This window comes from Lagenorhynchus albirostris, chromosome 3 (genome assembly GCF_949774975.1).
Source record: "Lagenorhynchus albirostris chromosome 3, mLagAlb1.1, whole genome shotgun sequence".
In the NCBI taxonomy this organism is placed as follows: Eukaryota; Metazoa; Chordata; class Mammalia; order Artiodactyla; family Delphinidae; genus Lagenorhynchus; species Lagenorhynchus albirostris.
This window is the reverse complement of record NC_083097.1, coordinates 109,207,049-109,228,298: the sequence shown is the minus strand read 5'-3', so window position 1 is coordinate 109,228,298 and position 21,250 is coordinate 109,207,049. Positions and strand designations below refer to the sequence as shown.

The following is a 21,250-nucleotide window of genomic DNA, read 5'->3' as shown; positions in this document are numbered from 1 at the left end:
CTTAGTCAAGGGGTGGGGACCAGAGCTGGGATTTCCCTTTAGGTTCCATGGGACAAAAGCACTGTATCTCACTGGAAAGCCTTCAAAACTGCTGGATATAGCCCTGCCTAAGAAGAGCTCAGAATGGACTGGCGGACCAGTTGGACCCGCCCCCTGGGGAAACCCAGGGATGAGCTGGCACCTGGACCTGAGTACAGTTCCTGTCCATCCTGCTCCAACAAGCCTCTGGGGGAAGCTTGAGAAAGGAAGCTGGGGTGACCCACAGGCCGAGAGCCGCTCTACCTGAATCCTGCTCAATATCCAACCTGTTAAAAGAGCCCAGCCTCAGGCTTCCCTGGTGGCGCAGTGGTTGAGAGTCCGCCTGCCGATGCAGGGGATGCAGGTTCGTGTCCCGGTCCGGGAAGATCCCACATGCCGTGGAGCAGCTGGGCCCGTGAGCCATGGCCGCTGAGCCTGCGCGTCCGGAGCCTGTGTTCCGCAACGGGAGAGGCCATAACAGAGGCCCGTGTATCGCAAAAAAAAAAAAAAAAAAAAAAAAAAGAGCCCACCTTCAAGGGCCTGAACTCTCTAGGCCTCTTCCACTCACATCACCTCCTCATTCCCCATCGCCCCTCACCCCCAGCTGCCCCAAGGCCCTGCCAGTAGATGCCACCTCACCCTGCACTGACCTGCTCTCTCCAGGTTCAGGGAAGTTTTCTGACCTCTTGGTCTTCGCTGTCTCCATGATGCCACCACTCCTGGCTCCCTCCCTCCCTCTCTTTTCAGTCCCTAGTGGTTCTTCTGCAGTTGCCTCCTCCTCTGCCTACATTCTAGGTTTGCAAGTTACTTGGGACTCGGTCCTTTCTCTCCTTGGCTACATAAGTGTCTCAAACTTTGGTCTGAGGGCTAAATGAGGACCTGTACCCTCCAACTGGGGCCCCTATCTTTTCTTAATATACTACCCCTAAACAGCACCTCAGACTCATGGTATTCCCCAGACATACTTCTGCATGCCCTTCTCTGGGGAGAAATTGCACCATTTTGAAACCACACTAACTGTGAGCTACTGGGCCCAGAATTCTCCTGTCTGGCTTCAGCCTCCACCCTAGTATTAGCTAATCCCTGCCATGCTTCTCACCAGGACTTCTGCCATGAAGGAAAGGCTCTCTCTTACTCATCCCGTCACAGGCATGTTCTTTCCTACCCCTTTGCCACCTGGCAGATGACTCCTCCTCCTCCCTTCGAAGACTGCCCTGGGACTACCTGCCCAAGAAACTATACCCAACTCCCCAGCTCCCTGACCCAGATGGGGCTGAATCTGCTCATTGCCTGATGGGTGTCCCTGGTACCTGAAGGCTGAGGCACAGTGAGTACTCCCTGGCTGCCAGTGAGGACACACCCCTTCACAGTTGTTTCTGAAGCACAGTCTCTGGCACAAGGTAATAGTGCAGTTGTTAATGTTTCTACTCCTGTTGGAAGAGAGTGCATTAGCTGGTGCAATTTATCAGCTGTTTGAGAAACACAGGGGAATTAGTTACTCCAAGGATAATGGAATTGGGTAACTATTGCTAAGCTTAACTGATTCTCAGGAAAAGATAATGAAAAGCTTAGAGCAAATTTGGATAAACGTTTATGGATTTGAGATCACTGTCCAAGGATGCAGTATTTAAAACTGTGGCAAGGACCCCAGGAGATGATGCAAATACACCATTAGAATGTTTCCTAGAAGCATGGAAAAATAAGTGAGATAGGCATGTTAGAATTGCTGTGGCAGACTGTGGAGGAAGTGGGTGTGCAGGAGTGAGGTACTAAGTAAGGTTGGAAAACCCACCCAAGGGCCCCAAAGATACCAAAACAGTAAAGAGTGTGCTGGAAAGAAGGGCACCAGCCTCACTAAGAAGTAAAGCAGTGGTTGTCCTCAGTAGGTCAGGACTGACAGTAGGAGATATTGTCACAGAACTGAGCTCACTGAGAGTAGTACTGCTCATTCAGTACAATCAAAAGAAATCAATCAAGGATGATGAGCCTAGTCATCCCAATCACAAGTCCCTTGCTAAGTTTCCAGACCAGAATCAGTTTTCAGACTCAGAATGCATTGATTGAAGAAGAAGCCAGATCTCCAGAAGGAAGGATCCCATAATACCACAGCAAATGTGCATGATAATGATTTCCCCAGCCCTTCCCCAAGGGAACCTGTGGCCATTTATTTGGATATTTATTTAGATACTGGGAAAAGAATACACAAGCATTTCAAGGACTATGAAACACAGGATTTGAATTGAAATTATTCTCTAGAGACCTGAAATAGCACCTTCTTGTTAGAGTTGGGGGCATATGTGGTTCAGATAATTAATAGATTCTTGGTCTGAATCCTGCTCATAGCAGGCTCTCTAGGTCCACACACTCACCCGGTGATATAATCAGATAAACATACTTCATGGCTAGCATAATCTTCTATATTGGGTCCTTGGCCTGTGTGGTAAGAGCTATCATATTGAGGAAAGCCAAGTGGAAACCTTAAAAACTTCTCCCTATTCCAGCCAAAATAGTAAATCAGAAACAATATCACAGGGCTTCCCTGGTGGCGCAGTGGTTGAGAGTCCGCCTGCTGATGCAGGGGACACGGGTTCGTGCCCCAGTCCGGGAAGATCCCACATGCCGCGGAGCAGCTGGGCCCGTGAGCCATGGCCGCTGAGCCTGTGCGTCCGGAGCCTGTGCTCCGCAACGGGAGAGGCCACAACAGTGAGAGGCCCGTGTACCGCAAAAAACAAACAAAAAAACAAAAAAACAACAATATCACATTCCAGAGGTGATCGGAGAAATTAGTGCCACCATTAAAGACCTAAAGGAAGTCCATTGTATCTTCTTTAATTTACCAATAAAACTCAGATACACCCTAGAAGATGGCAGTGGGCTACTACCAATTCAGCAAATAGTAGCCACAGTTGCAGCCACTGTGCCTGCCAGGTGTTCTGTCTTTCCTGCAGTAGATTAACATGACCTCAGGCATACAGTGTGTGGACACTGATCTGGTGACTCCATTCTTTTCTACCCTTATTAGAAATAGTTTGCATTTACTTGGAACAAACAACAGTATAAATTTCCAGGGTTAGGTTATCGCTCCTTCCTGCAGAACATCACACTGGTCTACTCTATCAATAATGTTATGCTATATATACAATGGAATATTACTCAGCCATAAAGAGAAACAAAATTGAGTTATTTGTAGTGAGGTGGATGGACCTAGAGTCTGTCATACAGAATGAAGTAAGTCAAAAAGAAAAAAACAAATACCGTATGCTAATACATATATATGGAATCTAAAAAAAAAAAAAATGGTTCTGATGAACCTAGGGGCAGGACAGGAATAAAGACACAGATGTAGAGAATGGACTTGAGGACATGGGGAGGGGGAAGGGTAAGCTGGGATGAAGTGAGAGAGTAGCATTGACATATATACACTACCAAATGTAAAATAGACAGCTAGTGGGAAGCAGCTGCATGGCACAGGGAGATCAGCTCCGTGCTTTGTGACCACCTAGAGGGGTGGGATGAGGAGGGTGGGAGGGAGACGCAAGAGGGAGGGGATATGGGGATATATGTATGCATATAGCTGATTCACTTTGTTACACAGCAGAAACGAACACAACACTATAAAGCAGCTATACTCCAATAAAGATGTTATAAAATAATGTTATGTTGATCAGACACGATGATCAAGAAGTGACTAACACATTGATAGCCATGACAAGATACACGTACTCCAGAAAATAACCCCTGTGAAGATTCAGAGCCTGCCACATCAGTAAAGTTTTTAGGAATCCAGTGGTCTAGAGCATGTCAGGAAATTTCCTCTGAAGTATAGGACAAATGACTACATGTTCTACTTCTCACCATGAAGAAGGAAGCACCATGTTTGGTAGGCCTCTTAGGGTTATAGATGTAACCTACTGCACACCTGGGAATATTACTGTGACCCATATACCTGGCAGTAACACAAAGGCCTGCAACCTTTGAGTGGGGCCCCAGGTAGGAAAGGGCTCTGCAGTGTTTTCAGGCTATAGTACAAGTAACCCTGCTATTTGGACCATATGAATCATCAGATCCTGTGGTTTTTGAAGATACCAGTAGTGGGAGAATACATTGTGTCCCTGAGGTTATGGAACAAAGCCATAGCATTTGCCTTGAGGAATTATACACCTTTTGAAAAACAGCTCCTGTTATTTTCCTGAGCCCTGATGGATCTGGAGGGCCTGACTGAGAAAGTCAGGCAAGCCTAGCAACAACCCATCATAAAATGGAAGTTGTACATTGGGAATCAAGTATGAGCAGGATTGGAGGGCACAAGTAAGCTTCACAAACAAGTAAGCCAGGACTTCATGTTTGTGCTTCTGTGGCACCAGAGCCTCTCCCCGGGCTCACACCTATGGATACATGGGTGATCCCCTAGGACCAGCTGATGGAGGAGGTAAAAGCCCACACTTGGTTTACAAATAGGTCAGATCAGTATGTGAGTCAGGCCAGAAATGGTTAGTTACTATACTACAGCTCCACTCAGGGGTGACCTTGAAAGACAATATTGAGAAAAAATCCGATGGGCTGGAGCTTCAGGTGGTATACCTGGCCATTGACTTTGTGTAGAAAGGTTGTCTGAAATTAAAATATATATGGACTCAAGGGCAGTGGCAAATGGCTTGGCTGGCTGCTCCGGGACGTGGAATGAGAAAGACTAGAAGACCTGGGACAAGGAAGTGTAGTACAGAGGCATGCAATGGAGGGACGTTAATGGCGTGAAGTATGAAGAACTTCATGTTGCACGTTAATGCCCACCAGGAAGCATACCACAATGTAAGAGGTACAATAATCGGGTAAACACAATGACTCTACCAGCTAATATCATCCAGCTTCTGTCATTGTACCCCAGTGCTGGCTCAGTGGGTACATGAATGGAGTAGCCTTGGGGACAGGGATGCAAGCTATACATAAATCCAATACCATGAGCTCTTACCACAGTTGATTTAGCTATCGCCATTGTCAAATGTCTAGCCTGCCAGCAACAGAGACCAACTTTGAGCTCCAAATATAGTACCGTGAGTCAGAGAGATCAACAGGCCGCTTGGTTCCTAATTGACTACATGGCCGTCTAAAACCCTGGAAGGGCAAGTGATTCGTTCTGACAAAAATAAATACACATTCCAGGAATGGGTTTGCCTTTCCTATCTTCAGGGCCTTAGCCAAATCACTATTCAAGGGCTTTCAGAGTATTTGATCCACTAGCATGGGATCTCATATAGTATGTCAAACCAAGAGATCCACTTTATGGCAAAGAAGGAGTAAGTCCATGACTGTAGGGACCACTGATCATATCACATACTGCACCATCTAGGAGCTGCCGACCCAATAGAATGGAGGCATAGTTGAAGCGCCAGCTTAGGAGTGGTACTTTACAAGGATGATAAGCCATCCTCCAAGACACGGTTCTCACTGTAAGTGAAAGACCCTTATATGGATTCAAGTTCCAATAGATATAATACAAGGGTCTGAGAACCAAGAGACAGAAGCAGGAATGACCCGTTTTACCATCACCCAGTGACCCACTTGGGAAATTTGTGCTTTCCATCCCTGCAACTCTGGACTCTGTAGGTTTAGAGATCCTGTTTCCCCAGTAAGGAACACTTCCACCTGAGACCACAGCAAGAGTCCCATTAAACTGTAAGCCAAGACTGTTGCCAGGGAATTTTGCCTCCTTTTTTCCAGAGACCAACAGAAAAGAAGTACTCTTGGCAGGGGTACCTAAGCCTGATCTTCAGGAGGAGGAAAGGGTACCGCTACACAGTGCTACACAGTGGGATCCACTTGAGTGACTCTCTGGTACTCCTCCCCGCAATTTTGACAGTAAAGGGACAAGTGCAGAAACCCCAGGCTAAAATCGAATCAGATCAGGAATTAGATCCTCAGGCATGAGGGACTGGGTTATGCCACTGGGGAAGCCATCAGGATGAGTATATGCTCAGTGCTAACTGAGGGAATCTGCAATAGATAGAAGAGGAGGAGATGAGTGCTAACTGTGGCCCTGAGATCAACTACAACAGCAGGGGCTGTAGTTCATCTCACTAATCTTTCTCTTCTATGCTTCCTTCAAGAAGAGAAGCACATCAGAATCATCGGTGATTCAGCCTGGCTTGAGAGAGCCCATTGCTAAGTTTTTGCCAACCAGTTTTCAAACCATTACAAACTTCAGATTGCTTTAGTGGGAGTATTTACACAATGATAATTTTCAAACGTTCAAATCAAGGTTTGGCCTTTTTTTTTTAAGAGCCAGTTGTTAAACATGTAACGGCATACACAGCACTAAAATCCTGGAGGAGCTGCTCACAGAACCTATGGGAAGTGGTTATATGAAGAAGTGGATCCAAACAGTTCAAGGGGTGGACTGTGGTGGATGTAATGGTGTGCTATCCAGAACACCCTTCAGGAGTCAAAGGCTTACTCCCCCAGCTTAGGAGTTCTGCTGGAAGGCACCTCTTGGCAGGCATCCCCTCTCTTTGGGGATTTCCTTGGGTGAAAAACATTGCCATGCCTGAAGTCATGCCCCCTTCTAGGGTCAGCCTACATCTAATTACGGATCAATATCAAGGAATATGGTTTAACCTCCTCACCCCAAATGAGGAAAACTCTGAGGGATTATCGCAGCTCTAGAACTCTCTGTTGGCTCAGCTGAGACTTTTGTTGTGACTGCATTGGATCCAGCTTCTCCCTCTGTTCAATCCTGCCCCCTCCCCTCCCCTCCCCTTCCACGAACAATCCTACATGCTAGTCTCTGTCTCAGAGTCTTCATCCCAGGGGCCCAACCTGAGGCAGGCAGCCTGGTCATGGTTTCAGCACAAAGGTCCCTTCAAGGTAGGAAAGTCTTACCCCTTCCCAGGGGTTCTTGGACTCTACAGACACAGAGCTGAGTGTGTCCAAGTCAGTCTCAGTCTCTCTAACTATGAAAGAGGCTAATCTTCCCATTCTTGTCTGGCCTGGAGTCTCTCCCCTTGGCCAGGACCTTTTAGGTCCTCAGGTCTCTGGGCCTTGGAGGTCATGGAGGTGAAGAGAAGTTGGCCAGTTGGAGCTAAGCATCCTCTGATAACCACAGGAGCACTGGACTGCAGCCTCTACCTGGTACTGTCCACTGTGCCCACAGAGTCTGGACTCACAGCGGCTCCTAATAAGACCTTTCCCAGGACAAGCAGTTCCACTGTGCTGTGAGTAGGTGGCCTCAGGAGGGATATGGGGGAGCTGTTCCTGCCCCACAAGGTTTGGAAGGGGGCATGTGACAGGGGTATGAATTGATTCTTGAGTCTGGCCCTGTTGCTGACTCTGTTCACCGGTGCCAAATAGAAACGCGGAGACAGATTTTTGGGTGAAGTAGAAAAGAATAGTTTTATTTCTTTGCCAGGCAGAGGGGACCACAGTGGGCTAATGCCCTCAAAACTGTGTGTCCCACCCTGGAACGGGTAGTGAGGAGTCTTACAGTGTTCAAGGAGCAGGGCGTGATCAGCTCGTGGGCATTCTTCTGATTGGTTGATGGTGAGGTAATCGGGAGTCAGCATCATCAACCTTCTGGTTCCAAGTGGTCTGTCTGGGGTCTGTGTGCTTGTGGGCAGCACACAGTTAACTTCTTTCACCTGGTGGGGGTTTCAGGATCTGCAAAACAGCTCAAAAGACATGGCTCAGAATATTATCTATAGCCCTTGAGGAGGAACTAAAGGTCCTTGACTTTGTTTAATGGCTAAAGTATTATTATTTTGTCTTGCTTGACTGTTTTCCTTTCTTTCTGTATTTTCTCACTTCTCTGATAAAATTTATTCTTTGACTAAAATTTTTCTACAGACAAAAGGCAGGTGGAGGACATGGGTGGGGGTCTATTCTGGGAAGGCCTCATAGGGTCCTGCTCGGTTACAGTTCCAGGGACAGTGAGGGCCACAGCTTTCTCCATTCCTGAGGATCATGGGGCCGGGGGAATTGTGGCCCTGGAAAGAGTCCCTCAAAGTCTCTGATTGCAGTGCCAAGAGAGAGAAACTCCAAGAACCTCTAGGGCTGAGCTCAGGGCAGAACTGCCATCTCTCACCCTGACCACAGCAGCAGCTGTGTCTTTGTACCTGCTGGGACTCTAAGTCTGTTCATCTGCCTGTATGTCTGTCACTGCAACTGTCCCCAGGTGGTCTTTGCATCTGTCCCTTCCAAGCTTTGCCTGAATCTGTCAGTGTCAGGGTCTGTCCATCTCTTATTGTCAGGGGCTTCAGTCTGTGTCTCTCTGTTTGTCTGTCACTGTCATGGGCCTGTTCTGTCTGTCTGCCTGTGACTCCTGGACTTTCCAACTGGCCGACACCAAGGAAAGATACTCCTTCCTACCACGGAAGTTCATGATAACTAGGGGACCCAGGCCCACAGCCATGCCTAGTGTTTTTGTTTGGTCTGGAGCCCAAGTCTGTCTCTCTCTGTCCCTAAGCATCAAAGGTGCGGGAGCCTTTGGTGTGACTGTGGCTCACGGCATGGCCTGAGGCTCTTGCAGCTTCCTTTGATTTCTGCCTGGGTTCCAAAACTGGTTGGTATGCATTTCCAGGGGTTAGACCTGTGAGAGGAGGTGTTAGGGTCTGAGTCACAGGTCTTCTGTGAAGCTAGGCTGGGCACAGCCCCGCCTCTGGCCTTGAGGAGGGCTAGAGCTTCTGTTTCAGCTGAAGACCTGGGAGGACCTACAGCAGCTTCCCTATGGAGATCCCAGTAGGAGAAGGGGCCTGAGAGTTGTGGGGTCAGTCAGGGAGACCGTCCTGGGTGTGGGGGGATGGGCAAGACTATGAGTTATCATGTAGTTTTTGAGTTGAAGCTGTGGCTCCAGCAACAGCTGCTGTTTCCCGGCCTCCACTCCTAGCACATGAAATGTCCCCACACTTATCCAGCCCTGCTGGCGCAATAGGCCTGGGCGGGAGTCAGGGCCTCCACCGGGACAACTTGGGGCTGCCCCAGGTTCTGGGCAGGAGGAAGTATGACACATTGCCAGGGAGCTGGACTTCCCTCCCTTCTTTTGCTTCCTTTAAGATAGTTTCTAAATCCGTTAAGTGGGAGAGGGAGCAGGCAGCTATACTGATGTTGGGTTCTCAGCTCCACTGCCTCCTGGGTGACCCAAGGTCATCCTCTTGGCTCATCTCTCAGTTGCTGTTGTTGATAAGGATAACGATAACAACATCCCTGGTTGTGTATGGAGTACCTTATAGCCTGGTGCTGATCTCTGCCCCACAGAGCATTTTCTAAACTTAGGGAAATTCATGCTGCCTTTCCATCCTGACTTCCATAAAACCTGTAAATATTTCTATTAATCAGAGGTGAGAAGAGGCTCACTTTCCTCAGACTCTGGAACACAGTCACTGCTGGCACCTATGCAGTGAGTGGTCCTCCCCAGACCTGGGGGATAGAGCTGTAGCTCAGAGCAGAGACCCCACAGTCCCCCAACGGATGATAGTGCTCCCCTAAGGCCTAGAAGGTAGCCAGGCAAGCCCCAGAATAAATGTTGAGGAGGAGGATGCCCCAGTAGAGGACGTGTCCACCTCCCACTGGACACTGGTCTGTCCCACTGGGAGAAAAATGTCAGCCATTTGACTGGGATGCATTCCAGGCACAGGGGCCTGGAGATGGTAGGAGAGCTGCAGCTGGTTCCTGTTCCTGGAGCCCAGGGCTGTGGTGCGGGAAACAGAGAGCTACGAGCAGTGAGGCTGGAGAGGTCTCCGGGACTGTGGGGCCAGAATGGCAGAGCAGGGTCTTCGACCAGACCAAAGGGCTTGGAGCTCATACTGAGCCGGCAGGCAGCCCATATGGGACACAGCCAGACTAATGCACTAAAATATAAGCACCTCAAGTGTTGGGTTCTTTGCAGCACCTGGCATAGTTCTTGACACTTTGTAGGACTCAGTAAATATTTGTTGAGTGAATTAATAGGTGCATGAATCCATCTGGCTGCCTGGGGAGCAAAGCAGGAGGGACCTGTCTAGAGACAAGTGCCCATGGGACAATCGTGGTAGACATCTGTGTGGGAGAGGTGGGGTGGGCCAGGGCAAGGCTGTAGGATAGAGAGAAGTGGAAAGATTTGAAAGGGACAAGGAAGGTGAAAGCACCAGGACATGGCAGAAGACTGGAGACTGACTAGGGAACTGAGACCCCAAGAGGACCCCAAGCTGAGCTCCTTGGCCTGGCCTCTCTCCTAGGACAGTGGTACCTAACAGTTTCTTCAGGCCTCCCAGAGGCTCTGGGGCCAGAGAATTGTGGGTGAGGGCTGTATTCCACAGTGCACTAGCAAGACAACATCCACACCCAAGTCAGATCGGACCCTTCTTGAGCTAACTGCCCCAAGGAGACACTGGAAATGCTGGAAGTAGAGGCAGCCCACCCACAGCCATGACAGCATGGGCAACTGGAGAACAATTAACTGGCTAACTTCTGCTCTTCTCGGTGCACGTGCTTCACTGCAGCCTGCCCAAGCCAAGCCCCCCAAGGGCAGGCCCCGCAACCCTATGAGCAAGGGCTGACCTTGGACCAGGCTTAGTCGGATTTGGGTTTTGTTTCCCAACAATTGGCTTGTCAGAATGTTGATGGTTGGGCGAGACTGAACAATGTAGAGGAGAATTTCTAATAATGATGAGAATGTTTGGGAAATAGCTTCAGACCATGAGAAGGAAGAGGAGAGAGCCAGTGTCTGATGGACAAGCAGTAACTACAGAAGGCAGGAAAACCCACAACAATGTTGTTTATAAAAGACTTCCATGCAAAAAAGTTTGGCAGTACCAACTAAGCTAAAATATGTATATCCTATGACCCAGTAATTCCACACCATTCCCAGCATTTCCAACAGAAATGCATACATATGCTCACCAAACTATGAGCACAAGAGTGTTCATAGTAGCTTTATTAATATTAGCCAGGAAGCAGAAACAGCCAAAATATCCATCAGCAGTAGAATGAGAAAATATATTTGGGATGCAATGGAATACTATACAGAAACAGAAAGGAACAGACTACAGCTACATGCAACAACCAGAAAGAATTGTACAGATATAATACTGAACAAAAGAAGTCAGACATAGAAGAGAGCACAGCCTATGATCCCACTTAAATGAAGTTCAAGAATGGGCAAAACGACTTTATGGTGATAAGAGGTTGGAAAGGTGGCTATACTTAGGGGAGTGGATACTGACTAGGAGCGAGAGAGCACAGGAAGCCTTTGGGGTGCTGGAAAATGTTCTATATCTTGCTCTGGATGCTGGTTATATCGGTATAAACATATGTAAAGTTCACTGAACTGTACACTTAAGATTTGTGTACTTTATTGTACAATGACTCAATTTTTAAAAAGTAAAATAATTTTAAAAGGTTTTTCTCAGCCTCTAGAAGAACTGCAGGCTCTTGAAGGAAATGCCAACCTTCGCCTTGGGTGAGGACCCAGGAGCTGTGTTTGAGGGCAGAACTTAGGGAGTTTGTACTCATCTTTCTTTGAATTTGAGAAAAAGGAAAGGGAGATAAAGCTTTGATTAATCATTTCCAGGTTGAAAGAACAGGTCTGGGCCAGAGATAACATCAGTGGCAGCAACATGAAACTGTTTCACTGTTGTTATCTCAAACCAACCACAATGAAAAATAACTTGTGAAGCTGCATCTTTACTGGCAGCCATAACTCGGGGTCTCCTCATAGGTAGGAAATTGGTCAGTCTTTTCCAAGGGCAAGGTCTGTGCCCAGCAGCCCTTCTGAGGGCCTAGAAAGGGGGCTTCTGTGGAACCAGTTCTGAGGATTCTGTCTGGCTCACCTTACTGTCCTGAGGAAGTCCTGGGCCTCTCTGAGCATTAGGGCAGAGAGCTGCCAGCACTGACAGTAGGTGAGATGGCCCTTCCTCATCCCCAGCTCCCATCTTGGGGGCTGGCCCTGCTCTGCAGACCTCGATGCCATGAGCATTCTGGCCTCCCCTCTCCTCAGAGGAATAGGGCCAGTATCAGGGTGCTCTCAGCAGAGCTCTGACCTAGGCCTCGGGCAGCAGGGCCCTGCATCTGTCTGGGCCTCCTTGTGTCAGGCCGATCTAGGGCTGGGGCCTCTCTGCCCCTGCCACAACCCCATTCCACAGATAAGAAAACTGAGACCCCAAGAGACCTACATGCCAGATTTCTTATTTGTGAAGCCCATGTAACAAGGTGGGAGGGTCCAGAGGAGGAGCTTCTGGATCTACAACAACCAGCCTTGTGCATTCAACACAAATAGCAGCTTGCTCAGAAGCCCAGGTTGGCACAGTATGCGCCTGGTCCATGCAGCCCCTGCCTTCCACTTCCAATTATATGGACCTCGAATTCCCAAGCACATACATGTGCAGGCAACCAGGAAGCAAAAGGTGTAAGGGCTCAGGCCCTGATTTCCAGGGCCAGTCCTGCTCACTTGGGGCTGGGTGGCAGGCCAGACGTATAGCCCCAGTCAGAGACTCCACGCACAGGACAGTTGTGAGGATAATCAAGGTTGCCTGGACAGCACCTTGCAACCTCCAGGCCCAAACTGAGAGCTGCCCTGCCTGACAAGGAAGAGCAGACAGGCATCTTTTGCTATCCATGCTATCTCAGAAAGAAGGTAACAGTGCTCTGGACTTTGAGGGATGCAGTCCCGATTGCATGCTAATCACCAGCATCTTGGCTGAACAACCAATCTGGGGAAATCAGTCGATGCAATGCAAGCCATCACTGAGGATCCCATTTAGCTGGGGACACTGAGGATGCAAATTTTGTATAAGCAAGGAGACCACATGATGCGCACTGACCTTGGCACTCAGCCTCTCTCCTCAGATCCAGCCATGGCCACACTAACAGCCATCACAGGGTAGAAAACCAAGGAGAAAACTCACCTGCCATCCCACCACCTAAATCATCATCTAAATTCCCTTCCGGCTCTTGACCCACAGGGGGTCATCCGGGCATCAGTGCCATTCTGGACCTTTCACAGGTGCCTTGACATGTTGTCATGTTAGCTTCATGTCCGTCATTTTATTTCATGGATTGGCAGATTGGTTATTTCTGTGGATGAAGCTTCCCTCCTTCTGTCTTTTGTGTGATCTCCCTGAATGTGAATGCTGAGTCAAAGGATGTGGACGCACTACGGCCCTTGAAAGAGACTGCCGTGTGGCTGCCAATGGGGCTATTCCAGTTCTCAAGGTCTAGCATATGAGAGAGGGCTGCACTGCTGCTTTAGGTGCATGTTTTCGATTCCTGGTTCCAGCCTCAGTACCACTGATTTCTGAAGGGGGATGGGGCACCCAGGAGGCAGAAAGCGATAGCAGGTTGGGGTGGTCCCTGGGGAGGCCCCCGTGAAGGGAGGGGACTGTTCAAGTGTCCTGGGAAGTCTTGATGTATGGATGTGCCTATCTCCTCGGACCACCCAGCCCTGTTCTTCCTTCTGGTCTAGAGGTGGGCCTGGCACAGCCAAGAGTGTTTCCTTAGGGTTAAAGTGGGCCTGCTGCAGGCCTGCCCATGGTTATCCCCCATGGAAGAATATAATTTGGACCTGTTTCCTGGCCTCCTAGGGAAAGGGGGTACCCAGGATGGTCGGGGCTATGCCTCTTGTGCGTATGTGTCCAGCCCAGAGCTCTGGCCTTCCAATGTCCCAGCCTATCCTTAGCTCCTGAGGCAGATGTGCCAGTAGGCTCCCAGGGAACTGTGGGCTCAGGCCTACCTAGGGGACCACACGATGGTGGGTCCAGAGCAGTACCCACATGGCCCTCCCACCTGGCAGTTCTTCCTGCCCGCATGTCTCAGCAATTCCATGCTGCCAAGCACCCCGCAGACCCTACTTCCAGTCAGAGAGTAGTGGCCTTGGGAACTCTGAGCACTTGTATGGTTTGCTCAAGGGACAGGAGCTCATAGCCTCTGGGGATTGGACCATGGGCTTTCTCTGGGCTGAAACCAGCCTTGGCCCCTGGCCCTGTACCAGCTGAACCTGAATCACAGGTCCATCCTCCACGTTCTGAGATAATTGGGCAACTCCCCTCAGTCACACTTGCTGACCTCCAACCTGTAGTGGCCCTCACAGTGGAGATGAGCAGGGAGAGGCGTGAAAATCCTGGGGCAAGGGATGAGGGTGGGCGGGGCTGTGCTGGATCTGTGTGCTGGCTGCAGGCACAATCTGAAGCTTTATAGCTGAGCAAGACCTGTCAATGGGTAGATGTGCAGACTCTGTACAAGGCTGGCCTGTGCCTAGTTGTGGTTACAGCTTGATGCCTAATTATAGTCCAGAACAATATATCTTTATCTTTCCTGGTTTGGTCTGAAGGTTTGGATTGTAGGAAGCTGTTTAGATCGTGCGGTGATCCCAGTCACCTCTAATAAACTGTGCAAATGATTAGGGTTAGGGTTCGAATTGAGGGTGGGGGGTCAGAGCTTGGTAGCCCAGTTTGGCAGCCCTTCAGGACCCGAGTGACTGGCGGATTTCCCACAGGCAGGCCCCATGCTTTGAGGGTGTGAGGGTGTTAGTAGTCAGGGAGGAGCTATTATGCCAACGAGACACTGGAGGCTGTTGTGAGAGGCTTAGCGGGCCGTGGGGGGGCTTTGAAGTCAGAGTTCTTTGCAGGTTTAGATGAAGCTGGGGGTTTGGAAATGCCCCTGGCCCCCATGGGCCCCCCAACCTGGTCCAGGTCCCCCACTGTGCCAAGTCCTCTGTGAGTAGCCTGAAATCCCCCATTCTCCTGAGCCATTTACTAAGGCTAACCCTTTTGTGGCCACAACGAGTCCTCGGGGGGTGGCGGTGGGGATGAACTAGACTTCGAGCTCCCCAGGAGCTGTAGTAGAGACCGAAGGAGGAAGGGCCTTGGACCTTTGGATCAGGCGTGGATGGGTGCTGAGTGAGGCTGGGGAGGGGTGTCTGGGAAAGGATCTGATCTGAGTTTTGAAGGACACAGGGAGAAAGGGAGCAATAACAAGCTGGCATTGGCATTGATGGGGCCCCTACTGTGTGTCCACTGGCACTGGAAGTACAGTGGAGGGGCAGATGAGGTGGGGTTCCCACTCGCCTTCTTGAGCGTCCCTTCCTGAGAGACCCCTGGCCCTCTAGGTCAGGAGCCCTGGTATGGCACCATCAACCCCAGCCCCCTGCCCCTTCCAGTGTATCAGGGCCCCAGAGAGAGTGGACACTATCATGACTCTTACTCATCAGCATTTCCACACCCCAGCTTTATTAAAGCAGCAAGTGCTGATGTATCAGTTACAGAAATATTTCCTCAAGCACACCCCCATCATTACCCACCCTCAGCCTCATCTGCTGACCCAGGGCCAGCAAATTCTTACCCCACCCTGGCTGTAAATTGTTCCTGAGGCTTCTCCAGTCCCATTTCCTGAAACTCTAGGGCACCAGGATGTGAGACGATGAGGTCTCAGAGGATGCCCTTGGTCCTTTTACAAATTTCCATCCCTCTGTAGATATGACAACGCTCTGTAAGGCTTCTTTGAACTTTGAGAAGTTACTTGTCTCAGTAGTGCAGTTCTTGTGTGGTTCTGTTGACTAAATAAGAAATACATATTTATCTTCTTAGCAGAAAAAAATAAAAGCAAATTCAGTTCTCCCAGTCATAAAGGCCCTGTGAGACCCCACCTCATCCCCTAGGAGGTAACTCAGGCAGGCCCTCCCCATCTTTCTTAGGGAGGGCACTGGGGACCATCTGGCGATAGTGGAGCCCCAGGTCTGAGGACCATCCATAGCTCTGGGGAGAGACCCAGCAGGGTGTGGGGAGGTCTTGTGGCTTCCCAGGAGAGGGACATGAGGACATGCAGGGCAGGAGGACACAGCAGACAAAGAGCAAGGTGGGCCAAGAAAGCAGGGCACCTCAGTTGTTTCCCCGCAACACGTCCCCCTAAGCCACTGCCCATCCCCACATTGTGGGCTCCCAGTGGAGCTCCTTAGCCCAGAAGGGGCCCCAAGGGCAGGGCAAACCGGAGCCAGTTTAGACTGGCCACCCAACTGGGGTTGGCCCTTCCCTTTCCCCAGGCTGAGTCCACACCAGCCCTGCTCTGACCTGTCACACACTGACCCCTGTGCACAGGAGTTTGGTAGAGAGCATGACGGAAACCTCCAGAACGACACCTGAATCCCCACTCCCCTAAGCCTCAGCCTCTGTCAGTGAGTGAACTTCTTTTGGATCAGAAAGTAGTACCTGAAGCCTCACATGTGGCAGGTGGGGGCCATAAGAAGCCCTTTGCCCCACTGGGCCTCTGGCTGTGGTGGCAAGAGAAAAGATGTCTCAGGTTCCCCTAAGAGCAAACAGCTACTTAGTTTCAGCTTTGGGCAGATTTTGGTAAGTTCTTCCATGTCCTTTACTATGTGGTAATCATTGTTATATTTCTTAGAGATTTCATTCAGGGTGGAGATGAAACCCTCTCTAAACTTCCCATAGCAGAGCTCCTAAAACAGGGTGGGGGGCATTGAGTTGGTGGTGGTGCCCAGCAAACCATCGGCTGACCCTCAACCTCATCCATTCCTGGTTACCCTGGCCAGATGGAGCTCTGGACTCAAATTCAGGCGCTACCCTGATTCTCCCACAGGAGACCCATGGGCCCTGTGAGCTTTGCAGCGGGTATGTGGTCTCCCTCCAGGCACAGGGCTGCTCTGGGACGGTGATCAGAGAGCCTGGCAAAATCTGGCTGCTGGTTCATCTGCTGACTGAGCCGGAGACTTGATCTTCAAACTCCCAGCTTTCTCACCAGATTTCTTGACCCAACAACTTTTGTTCTTGTCTCTGCCCTGGGTGATCCCTTTCAAATGTGGTCAGAAATGACCACGGGGTGACTTCTCCTTACCTCACTGGTGTTCTGGGGCCTTTTGAAGGAACCCTAGAAGTGGGAAAAGTTGATTAGAAACCCAAAGGGCCACTGAGAGCAAAGTGATGTTTGATGAAGACCCAGACTTATGTTGTGTGTTACGTTGTCAGCCACGAGTTCTTTCTGAATCTCAGCACAGACTGCTGTGTGATTGTCCTGGGGAGACACGCTGGCTATCTTCATTGGGGTGGAATGGCTTTCCAAGCCCCAGGAGCACGTACAGGTTCACGGTATGAGTTGAGGGTGGCTCCAAGCTGATCCGAGCCCTGGGCTTGATAGCATTTCTGTGGGGAGAGGTACCTATATACAAGTCTCAGGGAATGCTAAATCTCTTATCAGTTATCACTGGTTTATATGGAAGACGGAGAGGACCTACCTTATCTCTGGGCAAGATGTTTTTTTCATGCATTTTCTATGACTACAGCATACTTAGAGGAATCTTGTCTTTCCTGAAATTCAGGGTTTGTCTAAGAAGTTTTATTCATGATCACATCTGAAGTCATGACCTTTCTGCCTGTGTGTGGGGCAGGTCTTTGGCCAGGACTGGCGCTGTATGCAGGTGAGATAGCCAGAGCAGAGGGAGCAAGTAGGACGGAGAAAGAGCCAGGCAGGAGCTAGAACTGCACCAAATGAGCTTCCCCAGGCCCACCCATCAAGGTAAAGGCTGGCCCTGCTGCCCACTTGACGCTTGGGGACACACCCTCTTCCTCACAGACCCCAGGAGGGACACAGGAGAAGAGGTTTAGGAACAAGTCCTCCAGCCCCATTGGCAAAGCAAGGAGAGGAAGGAGAGCTACTATTTTCTCAGCCTGAAGGCCGTGGATTTGGGGGGAAAATGCCTAATTACATGCAAAACTTCATGTAAAAACAAAAACTAGCTCCAAAACATGCCACACTAGAGCCATGTACCAACAAATTATGAACTTACATTCTGACTCTCAAAGATTAAGATCACTCATCTTGGGGAAAGTTTGGTAAATATACTGAGCTCTGACCCCTGTGGTTTGGTTTCTTTTTCCCTGAACAGCTAGTCTATCTGCTGATTCACCTTGGGAGTGGCTGAAGCCCCGAGTGTGAGGGACAGGGCATGGCCACAGGGTCCAGGCCTCTGGAGGGCACAGGTGTTTTGCCCATTCAGCCAGTGACCAGCCAAGCCCAGGAACCCCCCGCCTGCCCAGGAAGGGTGATCCCCCTTTTCTGGAGCAAGATTCCCACTGTCTGGGTTACTTGGACTTCCAAGTGAACCTGGAAACCTCTCTCTGGGGTGGGAGCCTTTGAGCATCCACGGAAGCATGTCCAGATGTGCAGAATGTTACACCCAGGAGGGCTGTCACCTCCCCTGTGCTCTGACAGCACTGCCTGTCCAATTGTGCCTGATCTGCTGCAGGCCCCTGTTCCCTGCCCCAACTCCCAGCTTCCTCCCCTCCCTGACCTGGGTAAAGGAGAGCACCTTGAGCATTCGCTCATGGTAGAAAACAAACTGAAAAACTGCACAAATAAAAACAGGTTTTTAATAATTTATTATTATGGTAAAACATCTTGAATAAATATGGGGTATGAAATAAAATAAATAAATAAATAAATATTAAAATACATAAATATATAAATAAATATTACTGATCCCTGCCAGTGTAAAACATCTCCTGTTTCCCCTACCACACCCGTATCAGGGTCAACATGGCCCAGAGCAAGTCTGTGCTCCCTATAGCCCTGGCCCACCCTGTGGTCCCTCCAGGGTGAAGATCCTGAGTTTTGTTTGGCTCTTTGTGGATGGGAGGGCAGCGATCTGTGAGGTAAGCTCCCAGGCTGGCTTCTGGCCCGTCTGGCCTGCTTCACTTCTGGACTGCCTCCCAGCAGTCAAAGGGGATGGTAAAAAGAAAATCCTTCAGGTTCTCTTTGAAACTTTTAAAGGTGATAATCTGGGTTTCACAAGAAGTTTCCTTAAGAAAGAAAAGAAAAAATATATAAGTTGAGTCCAGGCACGAGTGGGTAATGGGGGGGAAGCATCAGCATGTTTCTGTGCTACGTCTTAGAACTCAGAGGCCAGAAGGCCTGTCTGGGGCCCACCTGCTGACCTGGGTCAGGTGACATGCTGCCACCCATGTGTCACCCAAAAGGTGCACAGCTCTGTCAATGGCAGCCGGGGCCAGGGGCCTGATAAAGTGCAAGCCGGAGGCTGGTCTGCTGGGCAGCTGGGCCACTGCCTCTTTGGTCCCAGACCAGGGCACAGCAGTTGGGCCCAGGCCGTCTCTAGGAGCCCAGAAGGGGCAGGAGTCAAGGCCACAGGCCTCACTCTTTTCCCACCGGAAAGGAATGTTTGGGGCCTTTTTCCATTTCAGGTAAGCTTTCCTCCTTGCTCCTGTGCAATCCAGGCATCCCAGGAGGGGCCAGGGGAAAGTGCTTTTAGGAGGCGGCACTTGGGCCCCAGAACTTCCTCTGGGCCTTAGGCAGGTCTTGAGTTTCCTTGTATTTGCCTCACCTCTGACCTCATTAATGGTAATAATAAAGATAGTAGCAGCTCCCACTAGGGAGTGCCGTAGGCTCTCGAGTCCAGGGTTTTAACTCCTAGAGTTGCTCCCTCTCAGGAGGGGCTGGTCATTAAAAATCTGTGGACTCAGAAACCCTTTGGGGTCGTGAACACCCACAGCCAAAGGTCTCTCCCCAACCATTCCTCCACCCTCCTAGAATGAGACCTTCCCGCTTGGGGACCTGATGTGGGCACTTACCTGAGTGGGGGGGCAGTGCTGCTTGTAGTGGCTGGCCATCATGGTCAAGGGGCCCTCGAGACTAGTGAGGCTGCCCCGCAGGCCCTGCTTGTACAGCTCCAGGCGAGTCTGCAGGCATGTCGGCTCCTGGGGGAAATGTCCATTCTTTGGTGAGCAGTGGCCAAGTGTGCTCTGGTAGGCACAGGACATCCTCCCCATCACTCCTTCCTGTTCTCATCCCTATCTCCCAAGAGCAGGGCCTGGGAGGGGCACAGGATTATTCTTGACTAATCTCAGGCTGGACCCGGTTATACACACTGCCCTGTCCCCCTGTCCACTGCAGGCACGAGTCTGACTCGTCCTCACCACTCAGCTCAGGCCATTCCCAGCCAATACAGCCACATTCCCTTGGCCTGGCATCTCAAGAGGGTCCCAGTCTCCAGAAAAAAGAGGTCACTGTCCTCCCAGCATTCAGGGGGAAGGAGGAGGGGACCCTTGCCCAGACCTGCTGTGTGAGCAAAGTTTGTTCCTGAAACCCTTCTGTGCCCGTCAGTAGCCAGCACCGTGTCCACAGGGCTTGGTCTCAGGCCACAGTGAGTGCCCCATGTCCACATCCCCTGTCTCATGACATAACTCCCACTTACCCACCTGTCCCCTGGTGACCCCTAGCCCCTTGAATGCTAGGTCTGTCCATGGCTGGTCAGCTAGTAAAGAAGCTCACACGACTGCCACAGGGGCAAAGCCAGTGGCCTCCTGAGCAGCCCTCCTTCTGGCAACCAGCTGACTGGGGAGAAAGTGGACAACCCTGTGACAGTCCATCTAAAATGGAGTCACTCCCCAGGGCCGAAGCCTTTGAGAAGTTGTGTCAGAGAGGTATCTTACCTGGGAGTCAAACATTTCAGAGATGACTTCTGTTGTTTCATCCTGTAGAAAAGGAAAATGTTGTGTTATCAAGCTGACAGGCATGCCAGGGCCAGGCCAGCGAGGTGGCCCAGGCACGGCCTGTGCTCCCTCCCTCACTCACCATCACAGCAGCGGTGTCTTTACTGTGGTTCAGAATGCTCAGGGCCTCCTTGATGGCATCCACATGCTGCCAGGGCCGGGTGGCAGGGCTGGGTGGGTGGGTGGGTGCGGAGGTGCTGCAGACCACAGTGCTCAGGAGAAGCAGGTTCTGCAGCCACATCCTCCTTAGGACTTTAGCCTTTCTCTCTGAGTACTGGGCTCACTGGCAAAAGAGCTCTTATATACACAGTTAGAGGAAATGATTAATGGTGACCACAAAACACCAGGGAGGCGGGGGAACTACCTGAACTGTGGAATCTCCTGGCCCTTATCGGCTACACATGGAAAGGTGAGCCTTTTTCCAAGGTGGTCAGCCTTGGGGGTTTTCGTTAATGAGTCTTTCCAAGAATTGGCAGCCCACCTGCCCGCCTTCTTGAGCGTTCTCCAGCCCTCCTGGGCAGTCTGACCTGCCAAGTCTTCCCCCTCCCTCTGAGGGGCCTCTGGGCACAGCATGGACTTCCTGGCCTGAAGTGGCTGGGGGGCAGGGCCTGGGAGACATTGAATCGAGCTCCTACCCCGGCCCTCCTCCCCGGCTTCCCATCCTGCCTGTTATCCCAAGAGACCTTTGGGCCGGCTGTGCCACACTGGGGCCCATTCCAACTCCAGCCTCCCCTTCTCTTCCTAGAGCCCGTAGCTGT

General features: G+C 50.5%; 1 protein-coding gene across 1 annotated transcript; it reads right to left on the bottom strand.

Moving 5' to 3' along the window:
• Positions 1-18,421: 18,421 nt before the first annotated feature.
• On the bottom strand, positions 18,422-20,733 carry CSF2 (colony stimulating factor 2). Its single transcript, XM_060146236.1, has 4 exons — positions 20,575-20,733; positions 20,433-20,474; positions 19,572-19,697; positions 18,422-18,785 (listed from the first exon to the last, which is right to left on the bottom strand). Exons 1-4 carry the CDS (start codon positions 20,731-20,733, stop codon positions 18,678-18,680), a joined length of 435 nt encoding a protein of 144 aa, XP_060002219.1. The 3' UTR covers positions 18,422-18,677.
• Between the last annotated feature and the right edge of the window lie 517 nt (positions 20,734-21,250).